This window comes from Leucoraja erinacea, chromosome 15 (genome assembly GCF_028641065.1).
Source record: "Leucoraja erinacea ecotype New England chromosome 15, Leri_hhj_1, whole genome shotgun sequence".
NCBI lineage: Eukaryota > Metazoa > Chordata > Chondrichthyes > Rajiformes > Rajidae > Leucoraja > Leucoraja erinaceus.
Window position 1 is genome coordinate 22,536,856 of NC_073391.1, and position 23,701 is coordinate 22,560,556.

Genomic DNA, 23,701 nt, shown 5'->3' on the forward strand with positions numbered 1-23,701 from the left:
TAAGAATCAAAATCAATTGGGCCTATTGGTCTCCTCTTCCTGTGGTTTCTTAGGTTGCAGAAATGATTACAGTAAGTGGTTTTGTCTAACTCTACTGCTGGGGAAAGTAGCTGGCATTTTGCACTGCTTGCTGGACGCGTCAAATATTGGCTGACATTTTGGTACTACTTACTGGAGGTATTGGTTCTGGTGGATATTAAATATTCATATTACTAACTATAATAAGACCAGGAACCCCTCCAGCCCCTATTCAATGTTCGTCTCTCAAGCTGCATTGGTTAAACTTCATTAGCGTTTATTTGTTTCATTGGCCGGCATCAAATGGCTGAGATTTTTCTTTGCACAGCCAAAAACAACACAAGCCGTCAAAGGCCATCAGTGAAGTGCTGTGGAAGTCCGATACCTACTTTTCTTCAAACTGGAGTGATGATTTGAAATGAAAGAACACTAACCCCCTGTCATCATGTTTTTGAAGCTATGTATTCCACAGAGAAATATAATTTTAAAAATGTATTATTTATGAATCCAACAGTCACAAACAGCAGTTATCTTTATGGTCCTGAAGGTAGATGAATATGTGGCTGCGTTCAATTAATCTAAATGTATTAATATTTTGTCAATGCTCAGATAAAGCTTGGGGCTAATCCCACATTCTGGAATGACTTGGGAATAACAGTTGGTCGGAATTGCAGAAGGAATGATGTACAACACATGTACACAATACCATGGACGGATGCATCTCTATCAACACTCCATAAGATTAATGACATCCGGGTGAAAGCTGCCAACTTGACATTGTGCTGGAATGTACTTGACCTGACTAGTTACCCTCTACACTTGCCCCACAGTTGTTGCAAGGGCCAGGCAGCTAGCTGCTAACAACCCCGAGGACTCGCGTTTTAAAGACTTTAGGCCACAAATGTTGGTCAAACCCCTTGGAGCCTCCCCCAGCACCTCTCTCGATCTCAGGCAGTTTGGTTATGACGGCCTCAGACATGGGTGTAAGAAATCTCATGGCAACATCTTGGAGATGAGAAGTTGTCCTGACCATCCTGCTCAATATTCGTTCCTCCTCACATTACTCAAACTTTGGCCATTGTCACATTGCTGAATGCTGCGTGCAAATTGACCGCTGTTATGTGAGTGGCTACATAGACTACATTACATTTTTTTGCTCCAAGATGTATTGCAATGCCTTAAACTCTTGCAAATACCATATAAATCTGTATGAGCAAAGCTGTTATTTAACTTTGAGGAAGGGTCTCGACCCAAAACGTCACCTATTCCTTCGCTCCATAGATGCTGCCTCACCCACTGAGTTTCTCCAGCAATTTTGTCTACCTTTAACTACAGAATGTGGCCTCTATTGCAGCATACTTTGACCTTGTCGTTATTCTACCCAGGGTGTGACAGTGCATTCCCTTCAATGTTTATAGATACAAAATGCTGAAGTAGCGGCTCAGGCAGCATCTCTGAAGAAAAGGAATAGGTGACGTTTTGGGTCAAGAAACGTCACCTATTTATTTTTTCCAGAGATGCTGCCTGACCTGCTGAGATATTCCAGCATTTTTTGTCAATGTTTCGCGTAAACCAGCATCTGCAGTTCCTTCCTACACCCTTCACTGTTGATGTTAATGGTGACGGACCAAATGAAAGAATTGGATGGCAATTGCATTGAAGTCTGAAAAACCCGAAGCTCACTGTATTGCTTTTCCTGCAGGAATCAGGAGCCCGGAGCCCCGTGGAGATGTTCCCAGAAACCACAGGAGGCATCGCAGGCAGAGGAAGCTGCGGCGCTTAAACCGACGAGGAAGAAGGTCCCGCAGAAAGCACAGGCACCGAAAGTACAGGGGTACTTCACTGTAACAGGACTCATCCTGTCCCGTCTCACATAGTTTGTATTGGGCATGCAATCACAAATGGCACAAATATCAAGAAGCCCAGTTAGTGTCAACGGCCCAGAGCTTTTCTAAAATCACTTCAATGGATCCCAAAATGCCTGTACACTTGTACTCGATTCCAACAATGTTTTAAACAAAACAACTGGCAAATGACAATTTGCGAAGCTATCCACATTTCTAACGCAAGTATTGTGATAAGGTAGATTTGACTCTACGATCAGGTTACTGCGTGGGTTCTCAAACGAAGGTTGTTGTTCATGCAGATCTCCAGCAGGAATGCAAAATATGTTCAAACTTTTGTTTACATCCATCAGAGTATGGTTCTTCATTTTGAAATATAGCCCTGTCAATTGTGGTGTTTTGTTAAATTTGACTGGTCATGCAAACCATGTTTCTCACACGACACTGCATGTTTTTTTTGTGGTTTCAGAGCAGTATTGCATGTTGAGTGTGTTTGTTTTGTTCATGGAGTTCTGTTTCTTAAAGAAGGTTGGAGGTTTAGTTTTATGACACAATGCGGAAACAGGCCCTTCGGCCCACCAAGTCCATGCTGACCAGCGATCCCGGCACACTAACACTATCCTACATACACTAGGGACAATTTACAATTTTACCAATCCAATTAACCTACAAAACTGTACGTCTCTGGAGTGTGGGAGGAAAGCAGAGCACCTGGAGAAAATCCACGCAGGTTACGGGGAGAATGTACAAACTCCATATAGACAGCACCCGTAGTCAGGATCAAACCCAGTTCTCTGGCGCTGTAAGGCAGCAACCTTGCCACCCTTTACTATCTTAGTGGATTTGTCACACAGGTGAGTTCCTTGATCTGTGATGAATATTAAATGTGCAAAGAGGGAGGAATTTAACTGCAAGCTATCACAGAGTTTGTCCAAACAACCCCTTGTTAGATAACTAAGCTATTATTAACAAGAAAGTGATTGGAACAACCTTGATGATCAAAAGGTTTAAACCTAGGACAGATCCTTTGAACATATTGTGGATATTTGTTTCATTTAGGTAAGAGCCATGACTACAAATTTAAATTAATTTGGGGTTTATCTGAGGTTTGAAGCAATAAATTAATTCCCCTGCTAACATTAAAAACATTCATCAATGGAAGAACATTTATGCAATGGTTGTTCATGGGAATCTCATACTTCCCCAGCAATATTAATATCCTTAATCCTATTTTTTAATGTATTATTTTACAAATTGATTAAAAATCAGGAGATTGATTTCGTCTCATCGGTGGACACTTTTCATTCAATTTGGATCAGGAACGTTTACCAGAATGTTGCCTGGATTAGAGGGTTTTACCTATGGGGAAAGGTTGGATAGATTTGGACTGTTTTCTCTAGAACTTCAGAAGCTGAGGGGAGGCTTGATAGAAGTACGTGCAATTATGAGAGGCATGGATAGGGTAGACTGTTAGAACCCTTTGTCCAGGAAGTGTGGACTTGTGCAACACGAGAGAGCATAGCTTTAAAGTGAGTGGGGGAATGTTTAATGGAGATGTGTGGGGCAGGTTTTTTAGCTAGAGAGTGGCGAGGGCCTGGAATGCATTGCCTGGAGTGGTGGTGGTGGACGCAGATATGATAGTGGTGTTGATGAGGCTTTTGGAAAGGTACATGGAAGTGGTGGGAATAGAGGAATATGGTAAATAATTTGGAGAGAGTCCTTGTATTCTTCTCTGTATATCCTGAATCTGTTTTGTACATTGCTGAAAATATCTGTATTCCAAGCTTGTTGTTCGTGTAATAGGTATTTAACAATGGCTCGAGTGAATTGCATTCTGAATTGAGTTGAAAGCACCACTTAACATTGCTATGCAATTACATCACAGATGTGTATGCTAGTCATTTGGAATGCTAGCATGCCATTTTATTAAAATTTAAGGTGTGTGCCTGCTTGAATTCCACCACAATTGCCTGATCCCAGAAGTGCATCCCAGTCTCTTTCCTTTCCGGATGCATTTGTCTTTCTTCATGTCTCTTCTTGTCTTGGTCACTTGGACCTCCTTATTTGTGGACTTTTTCTCCTGCTGACTCCATTGACACCTTTCATTGATGGTATAATATAAGAAGAAAGACCCAGTGACATATTCACAATGCTTTGCACTGCCAGAAAAAAATTGAATACCTGTATAGAGTGAATTTAAGAGAACTGTCATGGAAACAGTAATATGAGGATGTTGGGGAGAGATTGAGCAGGCTAGGACTTTATTCCTTGGTTTCAATAGGAACCTGAGGGGCAACTTTTTTGCCCAAAGGGTTGTGAGTATATGGAATGAGCTGCCATCGGAGGTAGTTGAGGCAGGTGCTATAACAACATTTAAAAGACATTTGGACAGGTACATGGTCAGGATAGGTTTAGAGGGATATGGGTCAAATGCAGGCAGGTGGGACTGGTGTAGATGGGGCATGTTGGTCAGCAGGTTGGACTGACGGGTCTGTCTCCACGCTGTATGATTCTAATACTTAGGTTAAATGTCTCTTGTGGTTGCTCATTAATCAAATAGCTGCATATCATTTTCAGGGTTTCACCTAATATGATATTTTCTTATCATCTAATAAGCCATCCATCGTAAGCATTGACTTGGAATGAAGTGGAACCAATGAGTTGAGTGTAGATGCCAACCAAATCACAGCATGAAGAAAGGTCTCAACCCGAAACGTCACCCATTTTATTTTTCCAGAGATGCTGCCTGTCCTGCAGTGTTACTCTGGCTGTTTGTGTCTATCTTCGGTTTAAACCAGCATCTTCCTGCACAGCCGTAGGTTTGTTGAATAGGTGACCGGGCACACAATTGAATCTAATACCATGCCACTCTGCTATTAGCCTGAGTTAACATGCATGGAGATAACTCAAATACAGAATATGACGCATCCAGCTTATTAGTATGAATCGGCAAAATAGGAATTAAAATGTTGGCGTGATAGATCGTCCCCTGTGGCAATGCAGGGTGTAATATAGTCTTCAAGTGAAGTAGCTTTAGCTGGGCAGCTAATAATTTGAAAGAGACCCGTCTGCTGCAATTGGGCCCCTATTTTCATGATATGTGATTTTATGTAATTAATATTTTAAATCCAGAAGTAATTTTGGAAGTGAGGAAATACTGCTTATCGGAGCAGAAGTTTTGTTTTCCTGAGGTACCTGCTGAAGCGCTGTAAGCTAAAGAACCCATCTTTACATTCATGCATTAACACTGCATTGTGAATCAGGTTGATCCAGGGGCATAGTGTGAAATAAATAGTGAAATATCCCCATTACGCTTCAGCAGTGACTTTGCCTTCTCTTCTACGTTTAGAGAAACAGCGCGGAAACAGACCGTTCCGCCCACCGAGTCTGCGCTGACTAGCGATCCTCGTACGCGAACACTATCCTACATTCTAGAGACAATTTACTATTTTTACTGAAGCCAATTAGCCTACAATCCTGTACGTCTTTGGATTGTGGGAGGAAACCAGAGCACCCAGAGATAACCCATGCAATCGGGGAGAACGCACAAACTTTGTACAGACAGCGCCTGTAAACAGGATCAAACCCACACACACAAGTTCACACATGTTATAGTAGAATTAGGCCATTTGGCCCATTGATCCTACTCCGCCATTCAATCATGGCTGATCTCAGCCTCCTAATCCCATTTTCCTGCCTTCTCCCCATAGCCTTTGACACCTGTTCTAATCAAGATGTTGTCCATCTCTGCCTTAAAAAAACAGCCCTCTGTGGCAAAGAGTTCCACAGATTAACTACCCTTTGACTAAAGAAGTTCCTCCTCACTGTTCTAAAGAGCGCCCTTTATTTCTGAGGCTATGACCTCTGGTCCAAAACTCTCCCACCAGTGGAAACATCCTTTCATTATTCTGTAAGTTTCAATGAGGTCCACCCTCAACCTTCTAAACTCCAGCGAGTAGAGGCCCAGTACTGTCAAATGCTCATCAAATGCTAGCCGGGTCTGTGGTCATTATCGCTACTCCACCGTGCCGCACTGGATCACAGGTGCACAATAGCATGGTGTGAATAGCACAATTTTTTTTCTTGCTCCCAAAAAGATAATGTGCTACCCACCAAAATGTAATGAGTGAAGCAGATGAGTTGATAACCCTTGAGATAGTTAGGTTAAACTCTGCCTGGGTCTACAGAGCAATGTGCAGTACTATTGGAGACCACCCAAACTGTAATTTTGACGTGTTAGAAATGATGGCGATGGAAGATATTCTTCCCAAAGTTTGGAATTTTACCTTAGTGTTGATAATAGTTCTTTTTAATAGCATAGTCATCAGTTTACTGAAACTAGAAGCGTATAGGTTTCTTGTGACATATTAAAATTTTGATTAAATTCTGTCTAGTATGTCAGAATGTAAATACATTCCTATGAACAATGTGTCAGTGTATTATCTTGTAATGACAATGTTTAAGTATTTTGTACATAACACCTGATATTAACCTCTGCACATTTTATATGTTTGCCTGTTAATGTCGGACGTAGCACATTATGATTTTTACTCATTGTTTTAAATCTTCAAGAAGTTCACCAAGAAATCAAGCTGGCTTGTAACAAAAGCCCAAGTAACATACTCAAGGGTTCTATAATATTCGATATCAATAAATGGCCACCAAATTCTAATGTTTTGACGTAAGTGTTATAATTGCCTCTTAAATGTATTTTAAAATATGGACATCACCTTGAAGTTTGCTTATTATTTACTCCTTTTTTAAAATTGTTGTTGCGACACATTCATTTTGCAGGGAAGTAGCAAAATGGGTTTAACATATGGAATATAATATGAGTACATTTGAAGTTAACTGTTTGGAAGAATGAGTGAAACATTAATTAAATATAGTAATATTACAAACCTTATGGATTCAAAGTCATCTGAAGGATTCAGTGCATGAAATTCAAATGTTTGGCATGCAAGTGCAGCAAGTAACTCGGGAGGCTAATGAAATATTGGTCTTTTTTTAAAGTGATAAAGAGTACAAGAGCAGGAAAGTTTTAATGAAATGTTACAAGGTGTTGCTGAGACTGCACCTGGAGCACTGCCCACTATGTTGTTCTCCATATTTAAGGAAAGAATATGCTTACATTGGAGGAAATACAAAGAAGGTTCAATAGGTTAATTCCTGGGATGAAGCAAATGACGTTTGACGAGCGGTTGAGCAGGTTGGGTCGATGCTGATTGGGGTTTAGAAAAATGCAAAGAAAGCTTATGTAAACATGTGGTGTTCTGCAGGAGATTGACTGGCTTTGTGTTGAGAGGATATTTCTTTAGAGATGGGTGAGGGGGTGGTATGTAGGTCTAAGGGGTATTGTTTCAGAGAAAGGACGGTCATCGGTTCTAGGAATTCTGTGGATGCAAAGTCAGTGAATATATTCAGTGTGGGTAGACAAAAATGCTGGAGAAACTCAGTGGGTGAGGCAGCATCTATGGAGCGAAGGAATAGATGCCGTTTCGGGTTGAGACCCTTCTTCAGACTGATGTGGGGGTGGGGACGGGAAGAAGAAAGGAAGAGGCAGATACAGTGGGCTGTAGGAGAGCTGGGAAGGGGAGGAGAAGGAAGGAGAAATCAAGGACTACCTGAAATTGGAGAAATCAATGTTCACACCATTTCACCATTGTAAACTACCCAAGCAAAATATTCCTTTCCGCAGAGACTGCTCCCTCCGTAACTTCCTGGTCAATTCGTCCCTTCCCACCCAAACCACTCCCTCCCGTTACTTTCCCTTGGAGCCGCAGAAAATGCTACACTAGTCGCTTTACCTCCCCCCCTCAACTCCATCCAAGGACCCAAGCAATCTTTCCAGGTGAGGCAGAGGTTCACCTGCACCTCCTCCAACCTCATCTATTCCATCCTCTGTTCTAGCTGTCAACTGCTCTACATCGGTGAGACCAAGCGCAGGGTTGGCGATCGCTTCGCCCAACACCTCCATCTAGTTTGCATTAACAAACCCGATCTCCCGGTGGCCCAGCACTTCAATTCCCCTCCCATTCCGAATCTGACCTTTCTGTCCTGGGCCTCCTCCATGGCCAGAGTGAGGCCCACAGCAAATTGGAGGATCAGCGCCTCGTATTTCGCTTGGGTAGTTTACACCCCAGCGTTATGAACATTGACTTCTCCAATTTCAGGTAGTTCTTGCTTTCTCCCTCCTTCCCTCCTTCCCAGCTCTTCCACAGCCTACTGTCTCCGCCTCTTCATTGTTTCTTCCCACCCCTCTTCCCCACCCCCACATCAGTCTGAAGAAGGGTCTTGATCCGAAACATCACCTAGTCCTTCGCTATATAAATGCTGCCTCACCCGTTGAGTTTCTGCAGCATTTATGTCTATCTTCGATTTATCCCGCATCTGCAGTTCTTTCTTAAACATATTCAAAGTGAGGATTGATGGATATTTGAACTACATGGGAGTCAAATGCTATGGAGGAGAATGGGAAAATGGTGTTGAGGATAAGATTTGAACACCCATGATCTTGTGGATTGGAGATAGAAAATGGCAAGAAGACCACAGCAGATGGACACCCTGCTTACAATTGATGTTCTCAATGAGTTCACACTATTTATCGTAATGGGTAGAATGAACATTTGTGAAATAATGAGGGGGCAAAGTACATCTTAAACGAGCTGTTAAATATCACCACTACCTTTGTTTATTAAACTGGGCTTGGAGAAACAGCCATGAGCGAATTCTGGTTGTGCTCCAATTTCGAAGAATTATTTGTGAGCAACTCCATTGCAGTGTTCAATGTTAATTGCTGCAATACCAGCAGATGTAAACAGCATTTATATAGAAAGTATAATGGATGAAATAAAAACTGGTTAGGCTTTTCTTTTCATGTAGAGTTGTAGACGGACAGGGTGTATTGTGTCTGGCCAACTCTGTACCAAATGTCACTAAGGCAGGGCAGAAATTCTTTTCATAGCTGAACCAGATGGTATAAGTAATAGATTCAGCAGCAAGCAATAGTTTAATGCATCTTCAGCACATGCCCTGAAAAGTCATGGAATAATAGCATGTTACATGCATTATAAATCAAGACTTGGGCTGGACCTGCAATTATCAAATATCTCCTGTAATCTGGCAAATGCTTCACAGAAGAAACTGTCAACTCAGCAAAACTATTTCAGGTTAACTACAAATGTTATCTTTACAGCAGGAACTTCCAATGTTCCCTTCATAGTCCAATCCTATCAAATGTAGGGCGGCATGGTGGTGCAGCGGTAGTGTTGCTGCCTTATATTCTGACTAAGGGTGCTGCACTGTATCTAAAAATGAAAAAAAATAAAATACAAGCTAACTGCTGTGCACAATATGATCTCGGGAAGCTAATCATTTTGAGCAAGACCAAAGCACTGGAAGATGCATGCAGAGACATGTTGCTGTTATCCCATTCTGATAAAGGAAGGGAAGCAACTGAAATGTGTGGCAAATGTAATTTGTTCGAATTGCTTTTGTCATAGAATTGTTCAGCATGGAAGCAGGGCATTCACCCAACCTGCCATTCTATGCCTAGGTGATTCAAATGCTCATCTCAACATGACTTCAATGCTGTCAGCAACTCGGCTTCCACCATTCCCACAAGCAATGCATTCCAGGTACTTGCCACTCTCTGGGTGGATATAGGTCCCCCTTTTATCCCCTCTAAATCTCTTCCCCTCCATGACCTAAACTTGTTTCCTCTAGCTTTATCGACCTGATATGGGGAAAAATTTCCTTTAAGCTACCCTCTCTATATCCCTTATAATTTTACATACTTCCCTCATGTTCCCTCTTAATCTCCAACATTCCAGGGAAAACAGACCTAGCTGCTCCAGTCTCTCATCATAACTGAATTGCCCCATCCCAAGCAACATTCTGGTGAATCTCATCTGTACCTTCACCGGTGCTTTCGCCTCCTTCCTGTATTGTGGTGGCAGAACTGCTCACAGTACTCTGCTAAGGACTGACCAACATTTTATAAGGTTGAAGCACAATAATCCACCTCCTAAATACCTTCCTAACCACATTATGTAGCTTTATTGTTTTCTTTAAGGATCTATGGACTTGGTTCTCCAAGCCCTCTTTCCTTCTCACTATACGTCCTAAGACCTTACCATTCCTGGTGTATGTTTGTACTCTGAGAATGCATCACGTCAAAACACCACTTGCCATTTTCAGCCCATTTCATCAACACATTGATATCTCTCTGCAGCCTTAAGGGCCTGTCCGACTTGGGCGTCATTTGCGCGTCACGCAGGTGGCGTGCGAGGATTTTGAGAATCCCAAAATCCTGGGGCGCTGCGCGCGACCGCACGTCACTGCCTATGCCGCCACATCTCACCATGCGCGCGTAATGCACGCCACGCGTGTCGTGACGCGTAAATTATGTAGCGTAAATGCCGTGCAAATAACGCCCAAGTGGGACAGGCCCTTAAGACTATCTTCCACACTGTCAAAAACTGCCAATCCTCATTTCAGTGAGAACATCCGTATTGATGGGCCGAATGGCCGAATTCTGCTCCAACATATCCGAGCCATTCATGTTTCAGATTTCCAGTACTTGCAATTCTTTAGTAATGTGTAACTGAAAAAAACATCTTCCATCTGAGCATGTTGCAGCATTCTGGATGATATTGAATTCAATAACTTCAGGTGAATTGCCTGCCCTGTTTATATCAGAACTCGCCAACTCTGATACAATGTTAGTGCAAAATTCTCCCAGCTTTGAAGTTCACAACTTCTACATTCATTGTTTGTGTTCTCTCAGTGACATTCATCATTAATCATTAACCTGATAATTTCAACAGATTAAAATTAGGGCAACTATAGGCTCACCCTGTCACAGATATTCCCATTGCCCTGTCCATCCAACTCCAACCCTCTTTGCTATCATAGCTTGTTATCTCTCTTCCCCACTTCTGATGAGGTCTTTAACCTGACATTTTAACTCTATTTTGCTCTTACCCAATGCTTCCTGACATGTTCAGCATTTTCAATGTCTTCTGCTTTTATTTACATGCTGTTTAATATAATGATAGTCATACAGCACAGAAACAGGCGCTTCGACTCAACTCATTCATGGCAACCAAGTGGCCCTTCTAAGCTAGTCCTATTTATTTGCCCATATCCCTCTTAACCTTTTTTGTCCACATAAATCCATGCATCTATGTAGATCAAGGCAGTTGCAGTAATAAACCATATCACAAATCTAAACTGCTCCAATCATTTTTTGGATGGGAAATTAAACCAGGCTTCTTCTGCTGGCTCAAACAAACATAAAATATGCCTTGATCCAATTTCAAAGAAGAGCAGGGAGTTATCTCTAGTGCTGTGGCTAATATTTATGTCTAATTTAATGTTACTGAGTAAAACCCCATTATTTAGTCATTATCACCCTGCCACTTGGAAGAGTGCATCGTGCATAAACTGGCGGCAAGGTACTCTTACTATAATTTTGTCTACATTTCAAAAGTGCGTCCCTGGCTACAAGACATGAAAGATGCAGCAGAAACCGAGCTCTTTCTTACTATGATAAACATTTGTACATGCAGGTTAAGCAGAGTTATTGCTGCTGGATCAACAACCAGCAGGAAATTTGCTACCAAAATATGAAATGCCTTACAATGCAGGGAAATCAACACTTGTGGAATTGAACCAACTATTATCACCAACTTTAAATAGTGAGTCATGGGTTGTGATATTGATGCAGAGTTTGGCAGTTTATTTTATTTTACTTCACAATCTCCAAGCCCGTGGAATGAAACCCTGTTGACAGGCAAATACTACTAGAGCCTTTGAATTCCTCAGGACATCGTGTACAGACAAAGTACAGCTGCCTGTGTGGCCCGTGGGCAAGGCTGACAGCACAATAGGCACGTTGCTTTGCCAAAAGAAATTTGCCAAGAAACGCAACACATTGGTAGAAGTACATTAACGGAACAGTTACGTCTCCAGTCTATTGTTCCTGTATACAAGGGCAGGTCCACACAGGCAGGTCTGCTGATTGAATTACACACTTTAGCTGCCTCCTCTTTGTGTTGCTACAAAATAACTGTTTTTTGATAATCCCTTATTCATGAAAAAAAGTATAATTTTAGGCATCATCTGTAAATGAAGGGCAAATAAAAAGTATGTTCAAACATTATGATGTTTGGCACAAATATTGTGGGCCTAAGGGCCCATTCTTATGCTCTAGTTCTATTATATATGTAACGTATATCAGTAAAATCCTCTATTAAAGCACTGTGACCAAAAAAAACAAAAACTAAAAAACGTTTCTTTTGGTGGTGTAAAAAGTCTCATTGCTGGGGAATGGAAGACCCAGCCAACATTCAGCGCTGATTTTAACCATGTGCCAAGAAAAAGCAAGTCAATTAGAAGCTCAGATACTATTTGTGAACAGGCATTTTAATTCAAAAAAAACATTCCTTGTCACATTCCATGCCGTTTCCCCTCATAATTGGGCCTCGTTGTGGCATTGGGAATTATTTCCAGTCTCTGCCTGTTCTGTGTGGCTTCTGGATTAAGACTACCTGGCATTTCTCAAAGCATCAATCAACCCTAACAGTGAGTAATCCCATTGCATTTTTTGAGCTGGATTTAGAGGCAGGTGGAAGGAGTGAAGCTTGTTGCTTTAGCCAATTGACCTGGACGGACTTTCACCAAACCTAACTTAAAAACCTGTTTTAAAATATGCTCTGTGCAGGAAGGAACTGCAGATACAGGTTTAAACCAAAGATAGACACAAAAAGCTGGAGTAACCCAGTGGGACAGACAACATCTCAGGAGAGAAGGAATGGGTGATGTTTTGGGTCGAGACCCTTCTTCAGATATGTGCTAATATATTAAATATATATTAAAATATGCTCTATTTTACTGCTGTAGTAAAAATGCAATAATTACAGCATAGGATATAATTAACATCACTGTGTACTTAGCAGATATTTTTCTCCTAGTGCAGGTAAAAGCTTGTTGACATATTCAAATAATCTTGGTTATGTTATCCATTGGAAATATTCTTGACTGTGGCATAATTAAATAACTGAACATGATTTATCAAGTACATAAGATTTGTGTTAGCAGATATTCTTCGCAAATGTCATTATGTAATATTTTTGCAAAATACCAAGAGATGTTCCATCACAAAAAAAATAAGGAACAAAGTCTCAGGATCATTTGATTAAAACATTTCCTCCAAAGCAAGACCGAAATCACATTTGTTTTTACAGAATGCAGTTACACCACCAACACTAGAGGGTGCACTACATCCAGTGTTTTGTTTCTCTCACTTTTTATGAACTTAATTTTTTAATACATATTGAACAGAAGTGATCTCAATGATATGGGCTACCTCATATAATAAATCCATATTATGATTCTGTGAATATCTGTTTCATTTGAAAATGCATTGAAATTATTGATTCTGCTCTTTTACACATTACTTCAAAGGACCCTGCTAACTGGGAGAATTTGGAAACTTTTAGACACTATAGCATTTTACACGTAATCTGAGCTGCTTCGCTTAAGGAGAATTCTCCTTCTGCAGCACTGTGGCACAGCCGAAAGAGCTGCTGCCTGACTGACCCGGGTTCAACCCTGACTCGGGTGCTGTCTGTGTGGAGTTTGCACGTTCTCCCTATGACTGCATGGGTTTCCTCTGGGTGCTCTGGTTTCCTCCCACATCCCAAAGAAGGTGCAGGTTTTGTAGGTTAATTGTCCTCAGTCAATTGCCCCCTAGTGCGCATGGAGTGGATGAGAAAGCGGGATTACGTAGAATTTAGAAAAAGTGGGGGCCGGCAAGTACGATGGGGGGCCGCTGAGAATGAAGGGGGGACTTGGCGGAGGGCTCCCTGATGCCAGGCCTGGTTCACTGCACCAAACAGAAGGTAAGTCTGTTTGATTAATTTTATGTAGCTTGGTTGGCACCAGAAACATGGCACCTCTTGTGTACTGCCTCGGTGATGTCAGCTGTATGATGTTACTGGGTTGTATGTAAAACAAAATATTTCACTGTGTCTAGGTACATGTGACAATTAAGTACTATTGAATGTTTGAATCATTCAATCATTGAACTAGTGTGAACAGGTGATCAGTAGTTGGTGAGGATTCTGTGGGCTGAAGGGCCGGTTTCCATGCCATATCCTCCAATCCATTCAGATTCTTCAATCTTTCAATCCATGACGATTCAGATCCCCAGCTCCACAATCTGGCTGCTGACATTGTTTGGAGCAACAATGAACATTGAATCACAGCTGCGGCAACTCATGTTTCCTGCCAGCAACTTGGGAGTTTGGAGTCCAAAACCAACAACTCATATGGTGCTGCTCCAGGCTTCAAAGGATAAATATGACAGGCTGGTCACATACCTGTGGAGGACAGACTTGGCACTGAGACCAGATTCAACTCATCAAATGTCCTAATGACTTTCGACTGAATCCAAGGGCAACAGATGAGTTTCTTCTTCAGACAGTCAAATAAGGCCATGCAACTTCATTCATGGGTTGCTTTAATTTTATGAAACACTGATGTTACCAGCTATAATTTTAAGTTAATGGTAAGTGTAACCTTCAGAACATGTTGATAGGTTCCTGTCCTTTATACAGTTGATTGGCCCAGCAATTGATGTCTAAATGAAGTTTGTGTGAAATCGTCTCGTGATATTTGTTCATTTTGGCATGGGTTTAAAATAATTTGTGGAGAATTCGTATATCTAAAGCAGACAATGCAGGTTGGTCTCGCTCCATTCTGCGCTGCCTAAAGCTATCTCCACAGTCTGTGATATGTTATATCAAATCTGGGCACTCGAGACATCTTAATGCAATACACATGAGATGTGCAGCAAAGGCAATCACTTGTCCCACCCGTATACGAGTTCTGGTTTTGCTGGTCTGCGACTGGTTGAGTTTACCAAACACCTAGGGCCATGATATTGGGCAGAAAAGCCCCAACCTTTTTCTTCAGCGGTATAGTTGTTGCCTAACCGTGCCAGACACCCAGGTTTCCTTCTGACAACGGGTGCTGTCTGTACTGAGTTTGTGAGGCAGCTACACCACTGCACCATGTTGACAGTTTTCTGGCAAACTACTGCTTGTCTCTAAAAAGGGCAGTTATCAGTTTAAGATTGGAGGAGGCAAGAGATGCAATAATAATGACTTGGTGAGTTGGAGAGCGGAATCAGTGGATATGGGGAGAAGGTAGGAACGGGGTACTGATTGTGGATGATCAGCTATGATATTGAATGGCGGTGCTGGCTCGAAAAGCCAAATGGCCTACTCCTGCACCTATTGTCTATTGTCTATGAAAACTCTGCACTCCTAGTCTACTCGTGAAGTAAGTTTTGCTCTAGCCTTCCACGATAGGCTGGCTGGTTAGAGAAAAAGCTCGGAGGCCTACATAGATATCAGGCACTTGGAAATGTTGAAAATAAATTGAATTTTATCTTTCTGAAGACACGTAGAAGGACTTATCATGGAGGGATAGCATGACAAGGTTTTAATTGGAGAAAAATTAAGATGATGTTTGCTCTGAAATAAAATTGATTACCGTGTATTAACCATTGTGTTTTCACCAGAATGCTATTAACCTTAAGGGGCTGTCCCACTTGGGCAACCTAATTGGTGAGTTTAGAAGAGTTTAGGAGAGTTTGAAAAATGACATGTTGAAGATCTCCTTCGACTATGTAGAAGACTAGCTACAACTAACTTCAGGAAAATTGGACACCGAATGGTGGAGAGTGAAGACGACCTCTTTCAATCTACTTTGACCTTCCTTCGACCTCCCTTTGAGCATGATGAAGACTATCTACGACTACCTGCGACTACCTTCGATTACCTTCGACTACCCTCGATTACCTGTGAATAACATGACAACCTACTATAACCTAATATGACTAAACTTATGAGTAAAAAAAGTATTGATTTTTTCCATGGCGACCTATTTTTACTCGCAGGCATTTTTTTAACATATTGGAAAAAACTCTGCGACCTAGCTGAGGCCTCGAGTACGCGGAGATCACATTTGAGCATGAAGGAGAGTTACGAAGAACTCCTACGACCTCATGACGACCATGCTGCGAGTATAAGTTGTGGGAAAAACTCGCCAGAACTCACGGATTAGGTCGCCCAAGTGGGTCTGGCCCTTTAGAAATTTGAGGCCCTGGGAAGGAAGTGCAGAGTTCCAGAATAGGGAGATGAAGCAATGTCATTTAATCCAATCTCTCTAGAGCAATCTTGTTGGACCAAATCACTTTCCACTATCTAGTATACTTGTTTTTCTCCGTTAAGCTCATGTTCAAATGTTTTTTGGAGACTAATAGTGAATTTGTATCCATGATTTAATCAAACAGTACGATTGCAATCCAATTTTCCACAAACGAGAGCTCTATTTTATTTGAAACATTCTGGGCTGAATCATTCACCCTTGTCTTTGCTACATCTGGAACTGCACAATTGCAACAGTTTCCTGGTTACTTCACATCTTGCATATTCTGTTGATACTTGTTTTTCAAAGCTCAGTTGCCAATATTTACACCATCTGCATTTCATCCATTAACTGCTGAGGTTATACCCTGTGCTAGCCCCAGTCTAGGAAAACCTCAATTTTAGGATCCTTATCTTTGCTTTTACTTCTTTCTTTGGCCATGTTTGTAGCCTTCTCTGACTTTTAACCCTGCAAGATGGTTGCCCCTTCCACATACCAAATTGCCATCATTCCACCATTTGTGGCCATTGCTTATGTTGCCTGGTTACCAAGCTCTGTAATACACTACATAAGGTTTCGGCCTTTCTACCTCTCTCCACAAAGATACTCTTTAAAACCCACCCCTATGACTAATTGTGTTGAATTGTGTTTGCTGCTGATCCTAGGAAATATATTGGATAATTTTATCATTTGTATGCGTATTTTAGAAATACGGCATGGAAACATGTCCTTTGGCCCACCCAGTACAAGCCAACCCATTCACACTAGTTATATGTTATCCTATTCAATCCTCCACTCCCTACACAAGGAGCAATTTACTGACCAATTAACCTACAAATTCGCACTGCTTGCAAGGAAACCAAAGCACCCAGAGGAAACCCATCCAGTCACAGGGAAAACGTGCAAACTCCAAACGTGCAAACTGAGGTCGGGAACGAATGCGAGTGCGTGGAGCAGTGAGGCAGCGGCTCTAACAGCTGTGCCACTGTGTGGCCCTTAATGCAGCTATGTACATGAATCGTACAGTTATCCCAGATTTATTCTTCCAACATTCTCACCTATTCCCCCTGGAAGAAGGAGACCTGAGCATCTGGAGGAAACCCACACCATCACAGGGAGAACGCGGGAACTCCACACAGCATCTGAGGTCAGGTTTGAACCTGGTGCTACGAGGCAGCAGCTGAACCATTGTCTCCCCCCTTGATGTTAAAAGTCCTAAACAAGTTGTTTCCAATTTATTGAATAGACAGAAACAGAAAGAAACAGCTCACTCAAAGACAAAGTATTCATAATTATAATTCTGGACTTTTTAGTTGCAGGAGTTTCAGTAAATCTAACGGTTAGGATACATAAATTTTAAGAAATTCTAAATGTATTAATTGAACCAAATGTAGAGATTTGCCAGCAGGAAAGCGGTCCCAACAACTGTTGAAATATCAATAAAATTCTATAAATGAGCAAGTGTGTCCATAACGTCACTAACCTGGTTTGCAAAGTAATATCCTTTAATTTATTTGGGAATTGCCCTTCATTGAATTCGAACAGTGTGTTTCACCTGTCTGAAATAAGTACACCAGTTGCAGAGTTACCTAATGGGGAAATATTATTTATTTCAAGAGATCTGACATAAGTAATTCTCCCTGCATACTTTTGTTGCTGGTATATAACAAACGTGCTTTTGTAACATTTCACAGGTAAGTAAATGTATTTACAATGTTGCAAAAAGGGAGAAAAAAACATGTTTTTAAAAAGTGCCATATTTTCATAAATTTCAGGATTGCATGTCAGAAATTTCGGATTATAAACAGAATTGTTGAGAGACAGTTTTGCTGGAAATCCCCTCCCATCGGGCAAAAGGCATACAAAAGGTATAGAAGTGTGAAAACGCACGCCTCCATGTTCAGGGCCAGTTTCTTCCCAGTTGTTATCGGACAACTGAACCGTCCTACCTACAACTACAGAGCAGTCCTGAACTACTATCTATCTTATTGGAGACCCTTGGACTATGTTTGATTGGACTTTGCTGGACTTTATCTTGCACTAAATATTATTCACGTTATTCCCTTAATCATGTATCTGTACACTGTGACTGGCTCGATTGTTATCATGTATTGTATTTCCGCTGACTGGTTAACACATAACAGAAGGTTTTCACTGTACCTCGGTACACGTGACAATAAACCAAACACAAACTCCATAGATGCTGCTGCACCCGCTGAGTTTCTCCAGCAATTTTGTGTACCTTCGATCGTCCAGCATCTGCAGTTCCTTCTTGAACACAAACTCAATTTGGTTAAGTAGTATTAAAGATGGCAGGAAATGGAAACTTTTTTAAAAAAGAAGCTATTTTAATTAATTGGCTGGCCTTTGTGAAAATCTCTTATTGAACATAAGTTTCTCCTGTGCCACTCATTGCATATGCCAAAATTCACCAACAAAATCAATGGTAGATTCTTCAATCTGAAGAATCTACCGAGACCCTTCTTCAATCTGAAGAAGGGTCTCGACCAGAAACGTTGCCAATTCCTTCTCTCAGTGGATGCTGCCTCACTCACTGAGTTTCTCCAGCATTTTTCGTCTACCTTCGATTTTTCCAGCATCTGCAGTTCTTTCTTAAACAAAATCAATGGTTCAATTTGATCTGTATAAACTGACAAGCTTTCTGTTCCTGACTCTTACCCTTGCTGTTAATCATTTAATAGGAGGCATGGCTCATTTAACCTACTCTTAGACTTCACATTGCTCTTTATGGAGCTGTACCTGCCAGCTTTGCCATCGTTGGGAATTACAGGCGGATTAGTTGGAATATTAAAGATTGGAATTTCAGCAGGGATTTTGTATTTAGGTCCAAAATTATTATTTTTTTTATTTACTGGATATGAAAAGCACCAGCAAAGTCAGTATTCACTACTTGTCTCAAATTCCCCTTTAACTATGTGCCTCTGTCAGTCATTTCAAGGGGCAGGTTAGTGTTGTCATGTGGTTGCAGAGTTACACATGAACAAGATGGGAACATGAGCCTCCACAGATGCTGCCTGACCCACTGAGTTGCTCCAGCATTTTGCATTCTACACATGTGCAATATAAGGTTGACACTATTCCTTCCCTAAAGGACATTAATGGACTAGCTCTCTTTTAGGAAAATAAAATCATTCTGTTTTGCAGATATTATAACTGATGTCAATTAGTCAAATAAATTTCTTGGCACAATTGGGTTGGATTCAAACTCATTTGTCCAAACAGTCAGTCTTGGCCTTTGGATCAACAAGGTAACCACCACACCATTGTATTCAATAATATTCAGAACTAGTGTGGTGTGCTTGTTGACACCTTTCACTGGTCACTCAACCATCACCTTTTTAAAAGTATCTTAATAAACAGGAATTTTTAAATTGCAAGGCAATATTCCTTATGTCATACATCTGTAAGCTCCAAAGGAAAAAAAAGGTCTGTTAAGACAGTATTTATTTGCTTGTCAGTTAACTCTGCTGGAAGTTGTGTACTTGGTTTTCTTAAGCATTCGGCTTTCAAAGGTGAAATAAAGAACCTTCAAAATCTTCAGATGATTTGTAGTAATGGTCCACGATGTTAGTATATGAGTTCATGTTGAAGATTCGGGCAGTAGAACGTTTCTTTTATGAAGAAGCGTGCCAAGTAGAAGTGGCTTACTATATCTGACTTCCATGAATAGATGAACAAAAAATATCTCTCCGTTCCAAACGCTATGGGTTTTTTTCTCACTATTATAGTCCATCCTACTCCAAATTATTTTCTAGCTGGCAGCTTTCTTTTCCCATTCCTGGCAGAAACAAAAAGGTGCAAACCGTGTTAATTGATAAGCAGGTTCCTGCTTAGAAATCGTTAATAATTTTCAATTAGTTAAAATTGTACCTTTGCTTTTTGTAGGACAGTCCCCTTTCCAGACTGCATAATCGATAAAGGTCTATTCTTTAATGTTGCAGCAGAGTTCACGGGTGAATTGTCAGGAATGTTGGTCATAGTCGCCGACTTAGCCTGAGGAAAAGCAACAGGACTAACATTGAGATCTTGTTAAGTGACCTGCACCTGTCCCCTTGTGTATTTTTCTTATTGACTGAACATTCCTCTCTGAAACAAGATTAAACATCGTTCTGCTCAGAACTCATTAATAATCCCTTCCCATATAATAAATGTTTTAATAGCAGCATTAAAGTTAGAAATACAAGATATATGAATATATAAAAGCAGACCAAGATGTTTAAAATAGCTAACAAATTAAAAGCTAGTCTATAATGTAGGGCTCCAAATTATATGCGTAAATAATATTCTGTATGATAAAAAGTAAAACGGTATAAAATGTCAGGTTCCAAGGCTCCAAACAGCGAGAATATCCAAAACTTAATCAGATTGTCATGCATCAGATGCTAGTTTTTCGGGCAATTTGCTTCACTTTACAGAAGGGCATCTTGGGATATTTTGGGCAGGTAGTTGGAGCCCTTATACCAGTGACATGGCTCTCGATCCAGAAGAATCAATCTCTCACGATCTACCCGGTCAATGCATTGCAGTAAGAACAGTCTAAGAGTGAACTATGGTGCAGCAATCTAAAACAGAATATTCTCTGTTGTCGAATCCAATTGTGAATTTAAAATAAAATAACATGTGTCAGTGGCATAATCAGTCTTATTCCCACCTGCTGGCCTCTTGTTTCTCCATTGTAAATTCAAACTGTTAGATATCTGCTCTTTCACCATAGTTCACTCTGTTTTTACTTCTGAATAGAAAGCGAAAGCCCTGGTATAAAGGGCTCAGTTATTTAGGTCTGGGATGGAGAGATATGTTTTTGTTCAGATGCGGAGTAATTCTACCCAAGAGGGCCGTGGTCACACAGTTGCTGACTACATTCAAGGTTGAGATCAGTACGAGATCTATGAGCACAACGGAACTGAAGGAGAATGAGTGATGGGCATTAAGGTTAACTTTAAATAAGGATTTTACACGATGGCATAGCAGGTTGAAAGGTCTATGGACCACCTGCTTCTATTGCACTTGTTGCTAACTGTGAAAAACATGTTGTTGAACCAAAAGAACCAAATTCTACTTCATGTGGTTAACAAATGGTCCTGCAAAACACTTCATATTACCATATTACCATCTTAGCTATTACAATAAAAGAGCTGGAATTGCAAACTATATTGGCATATCATATTAAATCAGGCTCTGCTGGAATTTAAAACAAATCGATTGTCAATGGTTAACAGTTAATACTAACATCATTCTTACTAGCTCTTACTAGTACTAGTGTCCTTAAATTATTAATATATAATAATAATAATAATAATCTTATTTATATAGCACATTTTTAGTCAACTTGCATTGACCCCAAAGTGCTTCACATAATTACATTACATTTACACACAGGCAAAGGTGGGTGAAGTGTCTTGCCCCAAGGACACAACGACAGTATGCACTCCAAGCGGGATTCAAACCAGCTACCTTCCGGTCGCCAGCCGAACACTTAGCCCATTGTTGTGCCATCTGTCGTCCCACTATTAACTAACAGGAAACCCTTCTGAATTCATTCAGCAGGTAACTGTTACATACGTTTGAGTTGAGATTGTCAAAGTGACTGCCGTCCACAGTCGTCCCCAGTGTCACTGGTCCTGACTCGGCTTTCTTCAAGTTCTCTTTCACCGAGACCAGTTTCAGTTCCAGGTCCACCCGGCTGTTCTCCTTTGACTTGCATTCCTCTTCGATCTGACGCAGCCTTTCCTCCTGAGTGCAAAGCACCTGCTTGTCTGACATGTTTAACAGAATGAAAGTTATTCTTCTACTCGTATGTAAAACTTTAGAAAATGTAATCGCTGTTGCAACGTAGGGAAACTGGCAACTAATCCAAACATGGAAAGAGCCCACATCATTTGGGGAGGCCCAGGTGGTATGTAATGGTGTGACTTGGATGAGCAACAAGGCTGATAGTATTAATTCTCCTGTGACAAACAGGCAAGCTGGACTTTACAGGACACTATTTTCAGTTTCAATCAATGGATAATTATTTTTTGCGTCCTCAGAGATTAACATTTGTCAAGCACCAATTAAACTACAAATCTGTCTAGTGCAGGCGATTAGAACAGGTTGACACATTTTCCCACTTGTGAGGTTAGGGCCATGCACTGTTTCGTGGAGAATAAGAAGATTGTTTCAACATAAAACAGAGCAGCAAAGGCACAGACCCTTCGGCCCAAACGCTGAACTTGACACCAATTTAAACTGATCTTTGCCTACATGTGATCTAATTCTCTGCATTACCTTCTTATCCATGTGCCTTTCCAAAAGCCTCTGAAATGCCGCTACCTGCTTCCACCACTACCCCTGGTGGTATGAAGCAAGTTTTAATTAAATGAGAATGCTGGAAAGAGGAAGAAAGTCTGGGAAATTTAGATTTTGAAGGAAGAAAGTTCCAAATGTAAAAGCCAAATGTTACTAGATTTAAAAAAAATCAAGGTGAGATATTAGATTCTAAAACTAACAGGGGAAAAGACAAAATGACAATAAATTCTCCTTACTTTTCTATAAAGTTTTACTGTTCAACGCCTCCCCAGGATTAAAGGATGATGTGAAAATTGCCTTTGAAGATTATCAAGTTTCAACAAGTTTCAATAAGAGGCAAAATCTATTTAAAATGAAAGGTTGCAGACTGCTTTAAAAAAAGCAAATAGAGTTTTGCTAAACAAACTTATATAAGGTAGAAACAAAGAACTGCAGATGCTAGTTTATACCAAAGATAGACACAAAGTGCTGGAGAACGACTTTTACTCCAGCACTTTTGTGTCTAAATTTCTATAAGGGTCCATTAACTAGTTTCACCATCAGCAATTGTTAGTTTTGGCTTTTGAAAGAAGAGAATCAAACACAGAACAAAACCTAAATTAAATCTACACCACTGTAGTAACGCTTCAAACAAGGCTCAGTGTAACTTAACTAAAAACATTTAGTTGCCTGCTATGAAAGAAATAAATGTGTTGGAAGGAAATGCAGATGCTTGTTTGCACCGATGATGGACACAAAAAGCTGGAGTGACTCAGCAGGTTAGGCAGTATTTCTGGAGAAAAGTAATAGGTGATGTTTCAGGTCGAGACCCTGCTTGGCCTTTATATTTATGGAATTAATTTGTACTTTGTTCACACTCATTGATTCAGAGGATCGTATGCCACATATGTTCATGTTTACTCTAAACGTATCACCCTCCTCAAATTCTCTGCAAAGAAAAAATAGTTCATCAGCTTCCAATGCAAAGAAAACAGTCTGAATCCAATGGTAATTGTTGTTTTCTTCTGCAGTCTAGCTCGAGAAAACTCGCACAACCCAATGCTATAAATATCATCCTTTCATTTCATTTCATCCATTGGGTTCCACTTTAATTTGTTGGCACATTGGATAAAACAGACTGACGCACAGCACAGATGTAAACAATCATTTGTTGCCATCAAGCTCTCAACAGCCACGCATCCATTTAAAGTGGTCTATTGGTGCTGGTATGTGGGGGGGCCACTGTACTGTACACTGACAATGACAATTAAAATTGAATCTGAAGTTAACAGGGTGAATTATCGATGACGTTTCGGGCAAAGAACAACGCT

At 40.7% G+C, this 23,701-nt stretch overlaps 2 protein-coding genes across 4 annotated transcripts in view; one reads left to right on the forward strand and one right to left on the reverse strand.

Annotated features, from left to right (window-relative positions):
• vwa2 (von Willebrand factor A domain containing 2) overlaps positions 1-6,534 on the forward strand; it is a 46,431-nt gene extending 39,897 nt beyond the window's left edge. For both annotated transcript variants that reach the window (XM_055646902.1, XM_055646903.1), the window contains exon 14: positions 1,721-6,534. In XM_055646902.1, the coding sequence (XP_055502877.1) occupies positions 1,721-1,866 (146 nt within the window). In that variant the 3' untranslated portion in view covers positions 1,867-6,534. The remainder of the gene's footprint in view (positions 1-1,720) is intronic.
• Positions 6,535-17,672: 11,138 nt separating this feature from the next.
• Positions 17,673-23,701, reverse strand: part of afap1l2 (actin filament associated protein 1-like 2) — a 179,677-nt gene continuing 173,648 nt past the window's right edge. For both annotated transcript variants that reach the window (XM_055646906.1, XM_055646905.1), the window contains exons 17-19: positions 21,666-21,859; positions 19,974-20,096; positions 17,673-19,881 (exon numbers count right to left, since the gene is read on the reverse strand). In XM_055646906.1, the coding sequence (XP_055502881.1) occupies positions 19,855-19,881; positions 19,974-20,096; positions 21,666-21,859 (344 nt within the window). In that variant the 3' untranslated portion in view covers positions 17,673-19,854. The remainder of the gene's footprint in view (positions 19,882-19,973; positions 20,097-21,665; positions 21,860-23,701) is intronic.